Source organism: Glycine max, chromosome 14, assembly GCF_000004515.6.
Source record: "Glycine max cultivar Williams 82 chromosome 14, Glycine_max_v4.0, whole genome shotgun sequence".
NCBI classification, from domain to species: domain Eukaryota; kingdom Viridiplantae; phylum Streptophyta; class Magnoliopsida; order Fabales; family Fabaceae; genus Glycine; species Glycine max.
The window spans coordinates 46,151,573-46,170,258 of record NC_038250.2 but is presented as its reverse complement, the minus strand read 5'-3'; the positions used below and the strand labels follow the sequence as shown (position 1 = coordinate 46,170,258).

Below are 18,686 nucleotides of genomic sequence, written 5' to 3'. Positions count from 1 at the left end.
ATTGTGTCTCCCATTTGAATTTCTCCACCACTTCCTCTTCCCTCTATCCCTCCCCTCCTTCTTGGCACCCCATTCCTCTTCTCTCTTTCCTAACCCTCTCTTCCTCTCCTTCCCTTAGACCCTTTCCTCCCTCTCCTTCTCTTCCCAACTTGCACCCAACTCTTTTCCCTCACGCCTTAGGTATTTTGTTTTACTATGTTATAAAACGAAATCATGATTTTGTTTATATTTTCTTCGGAAAAATAAAAAATGGAATCATGACTCTATTGTGTATTTTGACAAAACAAAATGATTATGTTACATATTTTTTTGGGTTTGGCAAACCATAATGGAATCATGATTCCACAATTTTGTAGTGACTATGGAAAATAATACAATGGAATCACAATTCCGTTGTGTGATTCATCATAATGTACAACAGAATCATGATTTTATCGTATTTTTTTATTTTATTTTAATTACTTTAGACAAATGTAATGTTTTTTATATTATTTTATTGTCTTGGTTAAATATAATTGTTTAATATGTTCACTTATTTTTTTTCATTTTTTTTCAAATGGCTAGCACAAAACAGTCATCATATGTTGCTAAACGTGATCCCTCCCATAAAGGCCTATCGCGACAAAGGAAAGATGGTGCAGAGAGACATCACAAAGCGATTGTGTTGATATGTCAGCACTAGAAGCTGTAGCAAAAGTCGGAGCCACAACCATAGTCAGGGCCACATCCTGGTAGGATAATTGGCCCTCCATTTGGAGGAGGTCCAATTGATTTGTCCCTTCTTCAGTCATATAGGGACTATTGTGTTGGGCATGTCTAAATCTATCAGGAGTGGCCAGAGCTGAAGCTTGTAAGCCACGATAGTCAGGTGCTATCAGTATCACCCCTACTCATTTGCAAGTCCAGGCTTACATGAACCAGTCGAGGTTAGTAGACCTTGCTACGACATGGTATCATGCCACGAATAGGGGCTTGGTGAATGTGCTTTTAGAGAGGCAACACCAGGAGGTGTCTTCCTTCCACCTGTCCGTTAAAGAAATGACCATCACACTAGATGATGTGTCTTGTTTGTTTCTCTTTCTTGTCATAAGCAAGCCCATTGATCATGTCCCGTTATTCTTCAACATAAAGGCAGTGAAGATCCTGTTAATGAGTCATCTGGGTATTCTGATAGTAACAAAGGCTTCCACAGCGGCAAACGCAGGTGTCAGGGTGAGGTTGACGTGGTTAGAAGACCTTTACCGCCGCTATGTTGAGTCAGGCTTTTATGTTTGGGCTGCAACGACTTATCTCTTGCACTTGATCAACAATATGATATTTGGTGACAAGTACACCACTCACGTCCATGTCTCCTACCTCCAATACCTCGACACATGGATGTTTGCCACAAGTACACATGGGGAATAGTTGTACTAATGTACCTGTACGACCATCTCTCCAATGCAAGCCAATATAACAGCAAGCAGTGTGGAACCTATATGACATTACTCATGGTAAGTAAATTATTTTAGTATTTTAATTATTTTATTATTATTTTAATTAATATTCTTTATTGATACTTTTTATAGTCATGGGTATTTGTGCATTTGTCCACTGTTGGCTACTTAGAGATGGAGGATTATATTGTGGAAGACTCGATAGCCACCAAATGGTAGTCGTTGAAAGGTTTCGGGTGTGTCCTTCTAGCCAAGGTGAGACTGGATGACATACAGATAGATGTTGATGTGGTGTCCATATAAGGACCACAAGGCTGTAAGGCCTTTCGCATAAGTCATTTTTCTCTAGCTTCATCATATGCGAGACTAACGTGAGGCCTTATCGTCCGAAGAGGGTGCTAAGGTAGTTTGGCCATGTCCAAACAATTCCATGCCAACCACCTCCTTGTCTTTCGTATTAGCTTTGTGATTGGGCGTGGGCGGAATGCCAACGACATATGATTCCTCTTGGCGATGTTGTACCACCTGGGGATCCTTGGGTTTACACTTATGACTATTTTGCCTTGGTTTTACAAGGCTTTCCATCCCTATTTGTCTTGGTTTTACAAGGCTTGCCCTTATTAATCAATATTATGTTTGTTTTAACTTATGTTTGTTTTCCTATTTTTAAGTGTTTATTGTAATGTTATGCTTGCAACTATAAAAAAAAGGAAGATGAAAATTAAATTATATTTTACCCTTAAATGAAATGAAACTTATGATCTAACAAATTAGTCCAATGAAAACGTATTGAAATTTTGGTTCAAAAAAATTATTGACATTTTGTTTCAATGAAAAATTACTGATATTTTAATTCAATGGTTATTTTAGTTCAATGATTACTTACTGACATTTTAGTCCAATAAAAATGTACTAATATTTTGTTTCAAAAAAAAATTACTGATATTATGATCTAATAAAAAATTACTCACATTTTGGTCTAATGATAACTTAAAGATATTTTGATCCAATGATAATTTATTGATATTGTTGACAATCATTTTGTAATATTTTTATCTCTTTGTGCCACATATGCTCTTTCATTAATAGTAACCGACAAAAATTAACAAGATAAATAGATTTATCGTACTTTTTTCACTTTCAAAACTCTACCTATTTAAGAATCAAAATAACTATTTACCTTAAATATAAGTCATGCCATCAAACTTAAAAGTTAATTTATTTGACATATCATTTATTACCTTTTATTATTTAGGGAATAGAGTTGTCAAATGGTGTTCAAGGTTTTTTATAATCATCCTACTAAAATTTAGTTATCTACGTTGGAGGATCCGCTGTTTCTTTCTTGTGAGATTTTAGTTTGGACTTTTAGTTGCTTGTAACACACCAAAAAAAAAAAAAAAAATCATGTAACTATATGACTTTAAAATTGAAACACTTTATATATATTTCCACTTTTTTATATGGAACCTTGTGTTACGAACACAATGACAAAAGTCTGATAAATGGCCAGGGCAATCATCCTTTATGCAGCAACATAGATTTTGCCCATCAGTAGTACGTGCATTTACCGTCATAATCTTTAAAGCCAAACAATACACATAAAGTGTAACAAGCTTTAGCATCTGGACAATTTCCATTCTTCACGCAAACTATATTCGCGGATCCTGAAATCAATGAAATTTCATTAGAAATTATATGCAAATCATAGTTTTATTTTAATATATAAACTCAAATATGAGAATTTAATAGTCTATATTGATCATTCCATGTGTACTAACAATTATGTAGTAAAATTAGAAGAAAAAATATCTTTGTTTAATGTAAATACATGGATAGGATTAAATTATTCTCTCATTCTTTCATAAAATACTTAAAATATTTAATCTATTAATATTGTATCTACATTTCTTTAATATAAAAGGTGTTTGGATAAAATTAAAATATTACTTTTAAAATAATGATTTTTTTTTTTTAATGAAAATGAGCTTTTCAAAATAAATGTTTTTAAGTTTCTTTTTCTCTCTGTACCATCACTCTTTCATTGGTATTGCTTTGGCTATTTTCTCTCTCTCTATATTCTTTTTCAAATCATTTTTATTACATAAACTATTCAGTATCCTCCATAAGAGTTAATTCTCTGGTAGGGTCATTATGAATTGTTAATTTTTTTTAAAGAAAATATTTAACACAAATGCATATTCAAAACCCAAGCAATTAAGATCATAATTGGTTAATTTGAAACAATATCGGCCTAGGTAACTCATGTGCTCGACAGCTCAAATTATTTCTTTTAAGTTAAAAGAAAAACAATACACATAATTTCCAAGATAAAGCTAAGTCTCATGATTCTTTTAGTAGTCATTTTTTGTGAAGATGAGCTTGTGATCTTTCTCTTTCTTATGTGAATATGAGATTGTATTTTCTCACATTCTAGATATGTAGATTTTTAAATATATAAAGAGATAGATAAATTTTAGATTTGTAATAATTATTTTATTTAATAAAAGAATTTGAATGTATAGACTTATAAAAAAAGTCATACATCTAATAAATATATTATATTTTGAATGTAATAAATACATTATACTTAATTTAATAATATTGTTAAATTTAATTATATATTACAATTAGTAAATACAGTGATTAATGCTATAGAAGGAAATTTCATCTTTTTTATTTTTATATTTATATGAATATAAACTGCATTAATAACATTAAATATTAAATCTTTCCCATTGTTATTGTTCATAAAATATATTTTCAAAAAAAAAATTAAATAAGAAAAACTCGTCAATATATAAAGACATATCATATGAGAATGACAATCTTATGTGAGAATAATAATGACTAATTTTAACGGATAGATTAAAATAAAAAATCAAAATTAAAATATTTTAAATTTAAATTAAAACCTCATCTAATAATAAAATTTCTATAAGATTTATCAAATAGAAAATTAAATATCTTAAAGTTTTAATTTATGATATCCTAAAATATTTTAAAACTATCATCACTATGATCATCACCATCCTTATAACCGTTTCTATCATGACTATCATGGTTGTCACCACATCTACCACCATGATCGTGAACCGCCACCACCACCAACATCACTATTATTATCATTATTGCCACAATCATCACCACCATGATTGCTATCATAATCATCATTGTCACTACTAACATGACTCTTGGTCTTTTATTTTAATGTAACAGTTGAGGTTAATCATTTTCATTCTCACATAAAATGGTCATTTTCATGTGACACATCCTATTTCTCTATATATATAATTAGACTTAAATACTTTTATAGTCCTTACAATTTAGTGTTCTTTTATTTTCTTTCTTGCAATTGTTTTTAATTTAATCATTGCACAATTATGTTTGTTTTGTTTTATATTCTTAGAGTGATTTAGATAATGTTTTGAGTAGTGAAAAAAATTCTATTTAAATTGCTTAAAAGACAAAAAAGAAAGAAATATAATTTATAAGGACTAAAATCAATTTTTTTAAGGACAAAAAGCAAAAAAAATGTTAAATTACAAGAATTATAAAAGTATTCAAGCTTAATTATTATTGTACAGGAAACATATTTAAAATAACTAAATCAAAAAATAATAATGACTTAAACACATATGTTAATATAATACTAAATACTTTTAAAAATAGAATAAGTTCATTATATTTAATAAAATAATATTTATAAATTTAAATATATACTAAATTTAATTAATAAAATACTCAATTCTAAAGAAGAAAAATATTTTTATTTATACATTATATAAATATAAGTAATAGATTACTAGTAGCAATTATTACATTCAAAATTGCATTATATATCTAATATTTTTAATTATTGTTGTTCATGAACTAAGCTTAAACATAAAATATTAATGTAATGTTTAATGATTCTAATATAGGATTTACATTTATCGAAGTATTCAAATAAAAAAAAGATTTTTTCTTCTATAGCATTAATTATTGTATTTATTAAATAAAATATATGATTAAAATTAAAATATCATGGGTAAAAAAATAACAATATAGTGCATTTATCATATTTTTAAAATTATTGTTTTTATTTTGTTTTTATTATGTGTATTTTGTGTTTATTCTTAATTATTTTTTTAATAAAATAATATGATAAATTTTAAATATTTATTTATTCAATACATTTTTTAATTATTATTCTTTTATTATATCTTTATATTTAACTTTATTTTTATTCTTTATTATAATAAAAGTAAACAAGTCTCAAAAAAAAAAATCGCAATTGAGCCATAAAAAATTAGAGATTTTTTTCTATTTTTAATTCAGAAAATTTTATAAATAAATTAATTAAGATAATTAGAATAAGTATATCTTCTAATTTTAAATAATTAAATTAATTATTATCAACACATGTGTATGTTTTAATTAAAGTAATTAAGATTATTTTACAATAAAAAAATTAATTATATGTAAGAATGTTGTCTTAAATGATAAATATATTTATAATTAATAAATATTTCATGCATTTATATATATATATATATATAAAAGTGTGTGCGTGTGTTTATCTACTATGTATTTTCACAAAAGAAAAATCTACTATGTATTTAATGCAATGACATTTTTATGGTATTTAATTATGTTAATATCTCATGGGCGAGCTCTAGGGTGGAGTGTATATATATAAGTGGAGGTTTTTTTTTTTTTATAGAAAATATAATCATTTTGTTTTTTTATTATATTATTATTGTATTTTTTTACTCATATAATTGGTATAAAGTTCTTATCAATTTTGCTGACAATCGATCTTTATCAAAGAACTTGATTAACTACTTCTAATAGGATTTTTTCTCCTAATTATATTTTTTTATTTATAAAGTTTGAACCAGATAACTTGTTTAAAGATATCAAACTCAATTTTCCTTGAACTAATAATTTGTTGGTATTTTTGTTATTTTTTTAACTATTTTAAATTTTATTTATACAGTTAATATTTGGGTTAATTAAATTTTTAGTTCTTAAACTTTTTTTAAAATTTGAGATTTAGTCCTTACATAAAAATTTGACTGATCATAGTCTCTTAATTTTTTTATTACTTTTTAGTCCCTAAATAATAGTTTGGTTAGCCAATGTCTCTAAACTTTAAAAAAAAAATCAATTTTTAATCCTTGAAATCCATTAAATTATTAAAAATAATAGAGTTCAAACTTTTATTTGCAAATTGAAACTATTTTTTTTTTCTAATTTAGGGACCTTATCAATCAAACTTTTTGTTTAGGAACTAAAAAGTTTTTTTAAAAAAAAAGTTGAAGAATCATAACCACTCAAACTTTTGTTCAAAGAATAAAAATTAAATTTTAAAAAACTTAGTTAACCGTTGATATTTTACTATGTTGACTTATTTTTATTTGACTAATATTTTTGCCTCATACTTTAATTATAAAGTTATTCAACTTATGAAGTTATTAATTTATCAAAAAAATCAAACGTATGACATGAAAAATAACTAAATTATGTTACTTAAAAAAACTAATTTCCGTAATGTATCAAAGAATAACTGCATTGTAGAAACTAGTTTCAATAACGTAATAAAAATAACTATATTACAAAAACTAGTTTACGTAATCTAATTATTTTTCAATACATTACATAAACTAATCACTGGAGAGTTGAAAAAATAAATTCTAGAAACTAATTTACGCAAGAACACAACTTTCCAAGTACATTTCAAAAAAAAATTATTAAAAAATATAAAAAAGAACAGGTAGAGTGAGAAAAAAATTAAAGTAAAATCTTCTTAATGCCTTGTTTGGTACAAGAGATGGAAATGATTTTGAGTAAATGAAAATAAGTTGGTGTTGTATTTGGATTAATAGATTTTGAGTAAAAAAAATAATTTTGAAATTAATATGACACACTATATCATTTTCACTCATCTCTTGTCTATTTCTCTTCCATCAAATACTTTTAATTTAACTTTATTTTTTATTTACTTTTTTTCTCTCTCCACTAAACAGGACATAAGTTTCAAGGAATTTTTTTTACTATAGACCAACATGGCTTTCCCACGCAGCCCACCAAGATTCGTTTCAGCCTTCCATGCTCCCTCGCACCTTTGTCTGCATCCCCTCTATATATGCAACCTAGTACTCTTCTTTTTCTTCTAATTAATTGTATATCAAATAGAATTAATTTACGGTATTTTAATTTAAAAATAATTAACGTAAGAGATAATATGAATTTAATCTTATAAAAAAACAAATATTATTTTTTATTTTAGTCTTGTAAATAGTAACCAAGTGAGTATATTTTCAATCTCCACCGGCAACAAAACACAATTTTTTTCATAAAAATCCTCACCAACACCGAATGTCCCTCTCCAAACTTCCATGGTTTAATTTTCTTTCCATTCCGAAAGATTGGGATGCTTTTTAGTTTTAATTTTAAAAAATAAATAAATCAGTATTTAAAATATGATTAGTTTCAAATAAACTTATTTTGAAAGTTTCATATGATATTAAAACTAATTTAAGAGTGTTTTAGTTGGTGGTAATATCAACAACAGCAGTAAAAATACCAGTGATGATTGGGTGGCAGTGACATTGTTGGTAGTGACAATACCGATGGTGCTGGCAGCAATGACATGGTGGTAGTAGTAGAATTGGTGGTGGCAGTCAGCGGTGGCGATGGTGGTGGTGACAATGATAAAGGTGGTATTAGTGGTGGTAGTGACAACAATGACAATGATGGTAACAATGTCGATGGTGGTGGTAGTAACGGTAATGGGGTGGTGGTGGTGGTGGTGATAGCAATGTCAATAATGATGATGATGTCGATGACGGTGATGGTGGCAGTGACAATGGTGGTGGTGGTTATGGTGGCAATGATCAAGGTGGTGGTGATAATAATGATGATGCTAGTGGCAATTGCATTGATGGTGGTGGTGGTAGCAATATCGATGGTAGTGGTGGTGGTGGTAACAATATTGATGATGGTGATGGTGGTGTTGGCAATCGGTTATGACAATGACAAATGTGGTATTGGTAGTGGTAGTAGTGGTGATGGTGATGGTAGTGACAATGATGTTGGTGATGGTAACAATAAAAAGTGTTATTGTCAAATGTGTAAAATGTGTGTTCTTTTTTGTCGACCGTGATGAAAGTGGCCTAATCATCAGAGGTTGCAGTTCAATCAAAGTTTAGACTCTGTTAGGGTTGGAGGATTTCAAATCTGACAAAGAATGAAATGTATACAAAGAAAACATATGCAAAACGGTCCACCGTTGGCCAATGACAATGCAAAGGGCGAGAAGAAGGACACTTAACAATTATAGGTTCAACTTCTCTCTCACAAAAGGTAAAAATGAAGAAGATAGATGAATGCTCACTTTGTGTGGTAACTTTTAGAGGTCAAAACAAAAAGATAAAACTAACAATTTGATCCACATATATATACCTAACCCAACCATGGAGATCACTTCTGTCATGTTGTCCTTCACATGCCACATAGCAAAAAATGTTACGAAAACAAAGATAACTTGATAGTCGGACTAATTGTCAACATATTTATGCATTTATAGACTAAATTGATCATTTATATAATATAAGGGTGAAATTGTCTGCGTTTAAAAGATGCAAGGACTAAAGTAGGCATTTAACCTTCATTAAAAAACTAAGCATGGGTCTCAAAAGTAAAAGAAAAACAAGAATTTTGGTTGATATTAAATTGCATTCAAAAAATTAAATTATATGCATGTAAATTATGAATAAAGATTAGTTTCCCCTAAAAAAGAATAGACTAAAATGTTACGAAGTTAATAAATTTGCTTACTAAGTTAATATAGAATGACAAATTTAACATAAAGCTAAAAAAAACAAAAAATTATTGTATGCATATAACTTTTTTAAGAATAAAATTAATCGACATCACCTTTGAAAACTGTATATTTAATCTTATTTTAATTCTCACATTACTATTAAGCAAAAATAATTTATATTAAATTCTTATATTTGTATATAAATATTCTTTCTAATTTTTTTATATATTTTTGAAAATGTTTACTATTAAAATACATTTAATGTAATTATTTAATTTCGAAATCTAAAGTAAAAATATAAAATAAAATTTAATTTAAATTTTTTCCAGTAAATACAAGTTATAAAGTTTTACTCATATAGTGTTTTTTCATTTGCTGAAAAATAAGAAAGTGGTATCGATAAAATTTAGTATGACCAAATTATTAAATGATAAAATTATTTATTCACTCTTTTACTTATTATTATTATTTTAAAAACGTATAAAAGACATTAAATATGGATATATTTACTACAAGTTTAGGGTTTGCTATAATAAATCATTTTTATAAATATTTATCATTATTTGAAGTTTTAAATTTAATTTTTTAAAATAATAAAAAATATTACCCCATATAATTTGTCCCCATGGTTCATTACTATACTTGTGATCTTTATTAATATTTCTTTGTCTAATACTTAATAAAAATATTACTAATTTTTTTAACAACATTTAAAAATATCATAAAATATAAATAAATATTACTAATATATTTTTATAATATTTTAGCAAAGTATAACCCATGTGACAAAAGTTCGTCAAGTTATTATCCTACCATGTTGGATTGAGATCGCACACATGGCTTCAAGCTAGCTTCTCACCATGTATATACATTCCTTGATAAAAGTATATTATATCATACATCATTATATATATCAGAAGATCCAAAGAGATTGAATTTTCCTCTGCGAATTCCTAGTCAATACAAGTGACTTTACCAAGAATTTGCATTGGACTGAGAGAATGAATTATTAAAATATTTTCCAGTTTGGAGGTTTTCACTTCAGAATTAATTTAGGTTCGCTTAAAAAAAAGAAAAGAATATATATATATAGGTTCAATGAAAGAATGATTCTTATTTGATAAACAAAAAAGAGTATAATGTTTAGGGATTTCCTAGAGCTTTGATGTGAGGTTAATCCTTATAACGATAAAAAGGATCGCTTTGCCATCAACCCCAAGTTTGGAAGTTTTGATTTATTAAACGTTTGGAGAACAAAATTGCCAATTATCGTTGACAAGTTTATGACATTCAGAGCATCATGAGATTATTATTATAGACTGAAAATGCTAAATGTACATATAGTTGGTTTGACTTATTTGAAAAAATGTATCTGAAATTGAAAATTAAAATAAAATTGAAATGATGTAATTAAAATTGGAAAGTTTATAATTTTTTAGGGTAAAAATGTCTATTAGAAAAATGAATGTCAAATAAAATTATTTTCTTTATAATAATTATAGATAATTCTTAGCATAAAAAATGTGCAAATTAAGAAATATGGATTGTTAGAAGCAAATAAGGTAAAAATAGGCATCTCTAGCAAAACTTGGGACTCTTATTATTCGAAAGCTACTCAAAAGAATCAAACAAAAATATTAGATATGTGCACATTCTATATTAATTTTGTTTTTCAATTATTGCACATGATTAGATCAATAGACGCGTCAATGATTAGCATAAATGAGTGCTCACGCATGATTTGAATTAAACAATGAACGATATTAATCAATTTAGAGATCAAACTGCTAAGAATAATATGGAATTTGATTTGCATACGCTAAGAAAAAGAAAGATGACGCATAGTAAACAATTGCGTACAGGTATATCCACGCTGTATTGTATTCTGTTGCTTTGCTTGAGGTTCATTTAACCTGATCCCAATCGCAAAGCCACGGAAGTTTCAATTTTAAGATAGTAATCTAGTTTGATGTAAATCTTAAGCTTTTTTTGGTATTTCATTCTAAGATATTGAAATTTAGAATCCTAACTAAAGACCATGAATAAATGGTTTTCCAAATGTAATTATATAATCTTTCAATCTGGTTGGACATAATATTAGAAGAGTTCAATGATTATATATTGATAGTGTAAAATAATTTTACATTTTCATTGTCTCACATAAATTATTATACAATGGAATTATAATTTCATTGTTTTGCATGAGTTGTGAATTTGAATCATAATAGGATCGTTATGAAAAAAAAAATTATAACATAACAAAATTATGATTTAATTATATTATATAAAAACACGAAAAAAATTAAAATCATAATTCTGTTGTGTATTTGTATAATAGAATTATGATTATGTTGTGTTAACAAAAATAAAAAAAAAATACTTCAATAATATGAGTGAAGAGAGGAAAGAAAGAAAAAGAGGAAATGAACCAATAAAGAAAGAAAGGAAAAGAGGAAATGAATGAATGAAGAAAGAAAGTAAAAGTGAAAATGAATGAAAAAAGGGAAGAAGAAAAGAAGAGTGGTATTTTTGATTTTGCTGTTGACCGATGGAGATCAAGAACAATTTTGTAACAGCCAAAAATATTACCTTGATAAAATAAAAAAAAAAGTAAATCTAATATAACTTAATTAAGTTTAATCAAATAGGATTAAAAAATACATAAAATTCAACCCGCATCACTTACATTCCTATTAAAATCTGTGTAACGCCACGTCTTCACGTTGCGGTTAATCTTGTTCACTTTTCTTAACAAAGTCAGCTTGTTATTTTCTGTTCTGTACGACACGGAAGTGGCGAAAAGAAAAGCCGCCGCCAAAACTAATTTAACATTTTAAAAAGAAAAAAGGAAGATTGTAAAAAACCACCCTTTAAAGTTTCCTTTGGTAACGGTTCCGATCTGCATTCTCCTCAATGTGAGATAACCATCAAACTCTCTTTCCAGAACTTGTTCCATGTTGGTATTTTTTTTTAATCATTTTGTTTTTGTGAAAAAAAAGCCTTTCCCTTGATGCGTTTACTGTGTTTTATATGATAATGATAATAATTAGGTGCCCTTCAAGAATGTCTTGTGAAATTCTATTTTAGTGTGTGTGTTTTTCCTTCTTATTTACGTTTTCAAATTTTTTCATTAGCGAGTTAGTTGTGAAATTTTGTTGAAAGAATGTATTTTGATGTTATGTTATCGCATCATTTGAACTTCTCTTAATTGTGGTTTTCTATCATTGTTTGTTGTGATTTGTGATCACACATTTGATCCCATGAACTCACAAAGAGGAATCAACACATCAAATTTAGTTTGTGAAACTAACCTTGTTTTGTTTGGAGCCTAATTTGAAACTGCCAGTCTGCAATTTCAATTTTTGTTTTTGTTTTTCTGTGTTTAAGTGTTAGTTGCAATCTGTGGTGCAGTTGTATTTGTATGTAATTCTCTGTGTTCTACACTTTAATGCAAAAATCTGGAAATAACTGTTCTATTGTCCTGAATTACAGAACTGACAACCTGATCTTCATGAATTTGAGAAGTATTGCCACACCCACTGTTTCCTGTAAAGCGGGAAGCAACAACAATTTCCTTTTCTGGATTTTGGTTTGCTTCTTGCTACCAAGTTTTCTGGGAGCTCCTGAAGTATATGCTCATTTCCAATTGATAAAGCTCATTTGGGGTGTGATCTTTTGGCAAGGCACACCCATTTGTGGTGTCATTTTCTGAAGTTTCCTTGTTTTTATCAAAGAACCATGGTTTCCGCCCAGTTCTCTATCTTGAATGAAAATGGTTCACAGAAGCCTTTCCTGAATCAGTTGCTTCTACCAAATGGGCCGCCTGATCGTTTGCCTTCTTCCAATTGTGTGGATTTTGAATTTTCTGATGTGTTTGGACCATCTCCTGTTGAAGCCTCAAATTCAATATCAGTAAGCTCTGAGAAACATGGGAATTCAGTAGCTACACGAGGTTCAAGTGAAAATATTTACAAGGATCCCGATTGCATTCACATCCGCTCTCAATCTTTATTGGCTCCCACAACCTGTATTGGTCAGTCCTTGCAACTTAGCAAGCTCACCTTTCATGAGACAGATGATGCATTGGATCTTGTGGAGGAGGTCTTTATAGAAACACATGAAGAACTTAAGGAATATTCTGTTAATAATTACTGTCTGAATAATCAGACTATTGGTGTTCAGGATTTTGAAGTGTTGAAGGTTGTTGGCCAAGGTGCTTTTGGTAAGGTGTATCAAGTGAGGAGGACTGGTACTTCTGAAATATATGCTATGAAGGTCATGCGAAAGGATAAGATCATGCAGAGAAACCATGCTGAATATGTCAAATCTGAAAGGGATATATTGACAAAGCTGGACAACCCATTTGTTGTGCGGATCAGATATGCATTCCAAGTAATGATTTTGCCTGAATGAAGCTTAATTGTCATATCATATGTTTCATATTATCTGTCGGTGTTAGGTTAGGGAAAATGGACAGTACTACCATATTTGCATAATGACAACTAATGTTGGACTTGCAGACCAAATACAGGTTGTACCTTGTGCTTGATTTTGTCAATGGTGGCCACCTTTTCTTTCATCTCTATCACCAAGGCCTATTTAGGTATTATAAGCTGCATTCTGTGACCATATTATGAAATGCTTAATAGCTAGCTGTCTTATGCATGCAACTTTTGTCAGGGAAGATTTGGCTCGCTTCTATGCTGCAGAGATTATTTGTGCTGTTTCTTATCTTCATGCAAATGATATAATGCACAGGGATCTTAAGCCTGAAAATATTCTTCTTGATGCAGATGGTCATGTAAGATAACATAAACCTACATCTGTGTATCTGTGACTTTGTCTCTCTGCATTAGACATGCCACATGCCTATGTATTTATTTGAAGGGATTTGTGACTTGTATCTAACTATCGTCTTGTTGTATCATGGTATATTCCTGTGCTTGATACCAGGCAGTGTTAACAGATTTTGGCCTGGCTAAGAAGTTCAATGAGAATGAAAGGTCAAATTCTATGTGTGGAACTGTAGAGTACATGGCCCCTGAAATTGTTATGGGAAAAGGCCATGATAAGGCAGCTGATTGGTGGAGTGTGGGGATTTTACTATATGAAATGCTTACAGGAAAGGTTAGAATCTTTGTATTTTTTTTGTCTTCTTTTAGAGTTTTAGTATGAAATAGTGGTTGCACTACTATTATTTTTTCCAATTTGACATATCTCTCTCTCAAGCATTTACAATTGAAGATGGAGCTCGGATTACTTTGAACTTGATAGATCAACTTGATTATCTTAAAGGCAATTGATCACTTTCTACTTTCATCAAAATAATTGAAAGTTATTCCTTACTCGTTACGCTCGGATTATAGCATTTTACTCAAGTTTTTACTGAAATTGTGTTGTTCTAGTGACTTGGCAAAATAAGTTTGTATGCCTGTTCTGCTTGGAATTTATTTTGTTTCTGAAGAAAGAAATATAAGTTAACAATACTATATAAACCCAAGAATGATGGCTGATGAGGTCAACCTCCAACTGAATTCTGCTAAGTTTATGGTGAATGATATGTAGTTGCTAGTTATTGGCCTGTAGTTCTCAATAAATGATATCTTCCATTTCCTTAAATTGTGGTGCTGTGTTTTATAACTTGATTGTTTAACCACCAGTCTCTTACAAACTCCATCCTGAATACTGTTATATTTAAACATGACTGTATTTGAAAATCCTGTTTCTAAGCAATTGCTAATGATTATTATATTGCTCAAGAGATTGAGAAAGTTATCTTGGAGACTCATAAGTCACTTGGATGTATTTAGTTATGTATAGTTGATACCTTAGTTTGTTGGTCTTTAAATGAATTATTATAAGTTTTATAATTTCCCTAGAATTTAATTTATTGTTTACTCCAATTGCAGCCTCCTTTCTCTGGTGGAAATAGACACAAGATCCAGCAGAAGATAATTAAAGACAAAATCAAGCTCCCAGCTTTTTTGTCAAATGAGGCACATTCACTGTTAAAAGGGGTACAAATTTTCACCTACATGTAAAACCTTAGTTTTTTCCCCCTTTAATAAGGTTCTGAAAAATCCTCACTCTGAGGGATAAGGCTTTTGTTGCTGCTGTATGCATGGTTCTCTAAAATCCATTACTTGTATGGTAGTGAAATATTTAAATTTTCTTTTATAGAACCAATCATTTTATACATTAGCTTCACAATTGCCATGTATTGGACAACGGGAGTACAATGAAGTTTTCCTCTTCAGTTGTTGCAGAAAGATGTCAGTAAACGCCTTGGCAGTGGATCAAGAGGCAGTGAGGAGATTAAAAGCCACAAGTGGTTTAAATTAGTCAATTGGAAGAAACTGGAATGCCGTGAAACTAGGCCAAGCTTTGTCCCAGATGTTGCTGGGAAGTACTGTGTTGCTAACTTCGAGGAGCGGTGGACTAGTATGCCCTTGCTGAATTCTCCAGCTGCCAGTCCCAAAAAGGATGACAATACATTCAACAAGTTCTCATATTCTGGTACTCCGGTTGCGTCATGATAGAAATGCATGATTTCTACAGTAAAGGTCCAATTTGAGCAGCCAATTCATGTAATTTATGATGGCTTAGAAAATTATATCCCTGTGATATTGCTCGTTGTATAAACCTATGCTCTCTAGTAATCATACAAGCAATACTAATGTTCTGTGTGAAGAAATATTTCAAGGTTTCAACTTTCTTTTATCCAACCTGTCCACCCTTGGGTGGGTATTCTTTTGTTAGTTGTTACGAGATGACCATGATATCAGTGACACGCTTTTGTATCAAATTCAATGCTTGTGAACTTTCTAAGTGCAGCCTTTCTCTTGTTGTATGAATCTGCTATAAGCAGTTGGACCTTGTTAGATGTTCGTTAGTTGGGGATAAGTTAAAAGTCAAGATACTTCATTTCAAATATTTCTTCTAGGGGGAGGGGAATGCGTTTTTAAAAAAAACAAAATTAGATGAGGTTAATATATCATCAAATAGTTACTTGGTGTCATTGGTGGCATTTTGTACATTATCTTCATTGTGGATAACTGGATTCTTATCTGTATCATCTGGAACTAGAGTAAAAGGAATTAAGGATATGATACAAGCTATTCTTAGTTCTTCTGTTTGAGATAAATTAAATGGTAAAGAATTTAATACGCATAAAACAGAAGAAGCACTAGTAGTAGAGGTTACAGCAAAAAGTTATTTCTTTTGGTGCTAACATACACACACTTAAGGAAGAAGCTCCTATTCTAGCAATTACACATACACAGACTTTATTCTTTACTCTTAGAGAAGAGTGTAAAGGGGAAACTAAAACACAAGCAGAACACAAAAACATGTAAGTGTAACTTACTGAAACAACATCATTCTTTTTGCTCCTTCCTCTTATTTCTCTTATTGATGCTTCTTGTTGGGGTATTAAGATATTATACCTAGGAACTAAACCATCAAGGTTTCTGGAAGTTTCTCAACATTAGAGTTTTTTGTTCCCTTTTGTTTATCAGTTGTTGTCTCATTTGCATTGTCTTGAGTAATATTGCCTGGGAGTTCTTTATCTTCTCCTGAGATTTCTTCAAGTGATCGACCTCGTGTTTCTGGCACTAAGAAAGTGCAGAAGAATCCAAGAAAATTGACAACTGAAAGTGTCATAAGTGCCTTCTTCATCCCTTTGATTTTGTCTTCTGCATTATCTGTATAGCTTTGAACCACAAAAGCACCAATGATAGCTCCTGCTTTCCCAGCTGCTGCTGATATCCCATGGCATGTTGAACGGAACCTGGCAGGGAACAGCTCTGCTGGCACTATAAATGTTGTGCTATTGGGTCCAAAGTTTGCAAAGAAAAGGGTGAGTCCAAAAAGAATGATAAACATAGGGAGGTTTCCATCACAATATTCTAATCTGTCATCTGAGCTGCAGTCAACTCCCCTATATTCTCCATATTTGCGTCCCAAAATCCACATGCAAACAGACATTACAAAAAATCCAACAAGTTGGATTTTGTACCTTCCAATCTTGTCAATGAAGTACACTGTGCACCAGTATCCAGGGACAGTGGCAAACAGAGCCACGGTAAACATTGCTTTGGAGAGTAGAAAAACCTCCTCTATAGCATTCATTCGGGAGTCCTTGGGTACAAGTCCACTTGCAGGGTAAAAGTCTTTTTGTGTTAGCTGAAGACTGTAGAAGGCAATGTCCAACAAAAACCAGGTGCTGGTTGTTCCTAGCAGGTGAAGTCCATGCTTTTCAAGAAACTTTGAAGAGAAGAATCCATAAGAGGGGCCAGGTGTGGCAGCAACCCTGGCATTTGATTCTTCTAAAGGTATATCATTATCAAGAACTTTGGCCATATCTTCAACAGCTTTCTTGTGATCTCCTTCCACTAAGGCAGTGTACCTTGCAGTTTCTGGCATTTTCATTCGCCAGTAATAAGTTAAGGCTGCAGGAAATGCACCAAACATAAGCACTATTCTCCAAACAAAGTCTGCTTCTGGCTGAGTGGATTGCACAGCATCTTCTGCAAAAATTCTGGCAGGATAGGCAAATAGGAAGAGTTTGGAGACCAACATGGCCACACCTCCAGCAACCAATATTCCCACACCTTGCATAGCAAAAACAGCAGCAACAAAAGCTCCCCTGGTCTTTTGATTGGCATATTCAGACATAATAACAGCTGAGAGAGGGTAATCTCCTCCAATGCCAAATCCTAGCCAGAACCTGAAGAAGCAAAGACTAGCAACCACACTCTTGGCTGTGGAGCCAAAAGAAAGCCCTGATGCCAAGGCACAACCCACCATGGTCACAAGTGTTATGCCATAAACCCTTTTTCGGCCGAGTTTGTCACCCAGCCAGCCAAAGAAGAGTTGCCCCGCGAGGGTGCCGCACAATGCAACTCCTGTTATTGCATTGTTTACATTCTTTGGAAGCTTTCCTGGACTATGACTATTGGGATCATAGTAGTACAAGCGACCTATGAGCTTGATAACTGCAGTGATGCAGAAGAGATCATATGCATCGGTGAAGAACCCCATCCCGGCTATCACAATTGCCTTGAAGTGGTAGCTTTGTGTCTTGGCATTGTCAAGTGTTGAGAGGACACCTTGGTTCGTGGCCATGGCGCTGAACCAAGGTTGCTATCTGACGGTAAAGTGTGAGCAAAACAAAAGGGTTGGAACATGATTGTTTTATAGACTCCTTGGATTTTGACAATTGAGACATTGCTTTCTAAAACCTGAAAAAGATATCATAGGGAACATCGAGCTTCTCAAATATCGACTGTTCAAGGGAAATTCATTGATATTTGAGAACACAATGTTTAGCGTTAAAGCTTGTAAGTTGCACTTTCCACCCTAAGCTGGCTTCCAACATATATATAAAAAAAAGTGTAGTTTTGTTTTATCTTTTGTCTTTTCATATTACTGCCTGCTTT

The 18,686-nt window shown here is 30.9% G+C and overlaps 3 protein-coding genes across 5 annotated transcripts; 2 read left to right on the top strand and 1 right to left on the bottom strand.

Moving 5' to 3' along the window:
* The first annotated feature begins 912 nt into the window (after window positions 1-912).
* LOC102665375 (protein MAIN-LIKE 1-like) lies at window positions 913-1,407 on the top strand. The gene has a single exon (XM_006596836.1). The coding sequence runs from the start codon at window positions 913-915 to the stop codon at window positions 1,405-1,407; it is 495 nt and encodes a 164-aa protein (XP_006596899.1).
* Window positions 1,408-11,812: 10,405 nt separating this feature from the next.
* Window positions 11,813-16,079, top strand: LOC100803509 (serine/threonine-protein kinase AtPK2/AtPK19). 3 transcript variants are annotated; one of them, XM_006596343.4, is made up of 7 exons: window positions 11,813-12,161; window positions 12,739-13,638; window positions 13,767-13,849; window positions 13,927-14,047; window positions 14,200-14,373; window positions 15,156-15,263; window positions 15,504-16,079. In XM_006596343.4, exons 2-7 carry the CDS (start codon window positions 12,985-12,987, stop codon window positions 15,780-15,782), a joined length of 1,419 nt encoding a protein of 472 aa, XP_006596406.1. In that variant the 5' UTR covers window positions 11,813-12,161; window positions 12,739-12,984; the 3' UTR covers window positions 15,783-16,079. The 3 variants fall into 3 exon arrangements, with proteins under 3 accessions (XP_006596406.1, XP_003544270.1, XP_014622021.1); XM_003544222.5 differs by having other exon boundaries at window positions 11,813-12,202; XM_014766535.3 differs by having other exon boundaries at window positions 12,152-12,206.
* A 619-nt stretch (window positions 16,080-16,698) lies between these two features.
* PHT1-11 (inorganic phosphate transporter 1-11) lies at window positions 16,699-18,372 on the bottom strand. Its single transcript, NM_001252836.1, has one exon. The coding sequence runs from the start codon at window positions 18,370-18,372 to the stop codon at window positions 16,699-16,701; it is 1,674 nt and encodes a 557-aa protein (NP_001239765.1).
* Window positions 18,373-18,686: the final 314 nt, after the last annotated feature.

Excerpts from the sequence above, each read along its gene's own strand:
- LOC100803509 (XM_006596343.4), top strand. The coding sequence starts at position 12,985 with ATGGTTTCCGCCCAGTTCTCTATCTTGAATGAAAATGGTTCACAGAAG. Across the intron at positions 14,048-14,199 it reads TTCTTGATGCAGATGGTCAT|GCAGTGTTAACAGATTTTGG; the intron begins GTAAGATAACAT and ends GCTTGATACCAG. Across the intron at positions 14,374-15,155 it reads ATGAAATGCTTACAGGAAAG|CCTCCTTTCTCTGGTGGAAA; the intron begins GTTAGAATCTTT and ends CTCCAATTGCAG.
- PHT1-11 (NM_001252836.1), bottom strand. The coding sequence starts at position 18,372 with ATGGCCACGAACCAAGGTGTCCTCTCAACACTTGACAATGCCAAGACA.
- LOC102665375 (XM_006596836.1), top strand. The coding sequence starts at position 913 with ATGAACCAGTCGAGGTTAGTAGACCTTGCTACGACATGGTATCATGCC.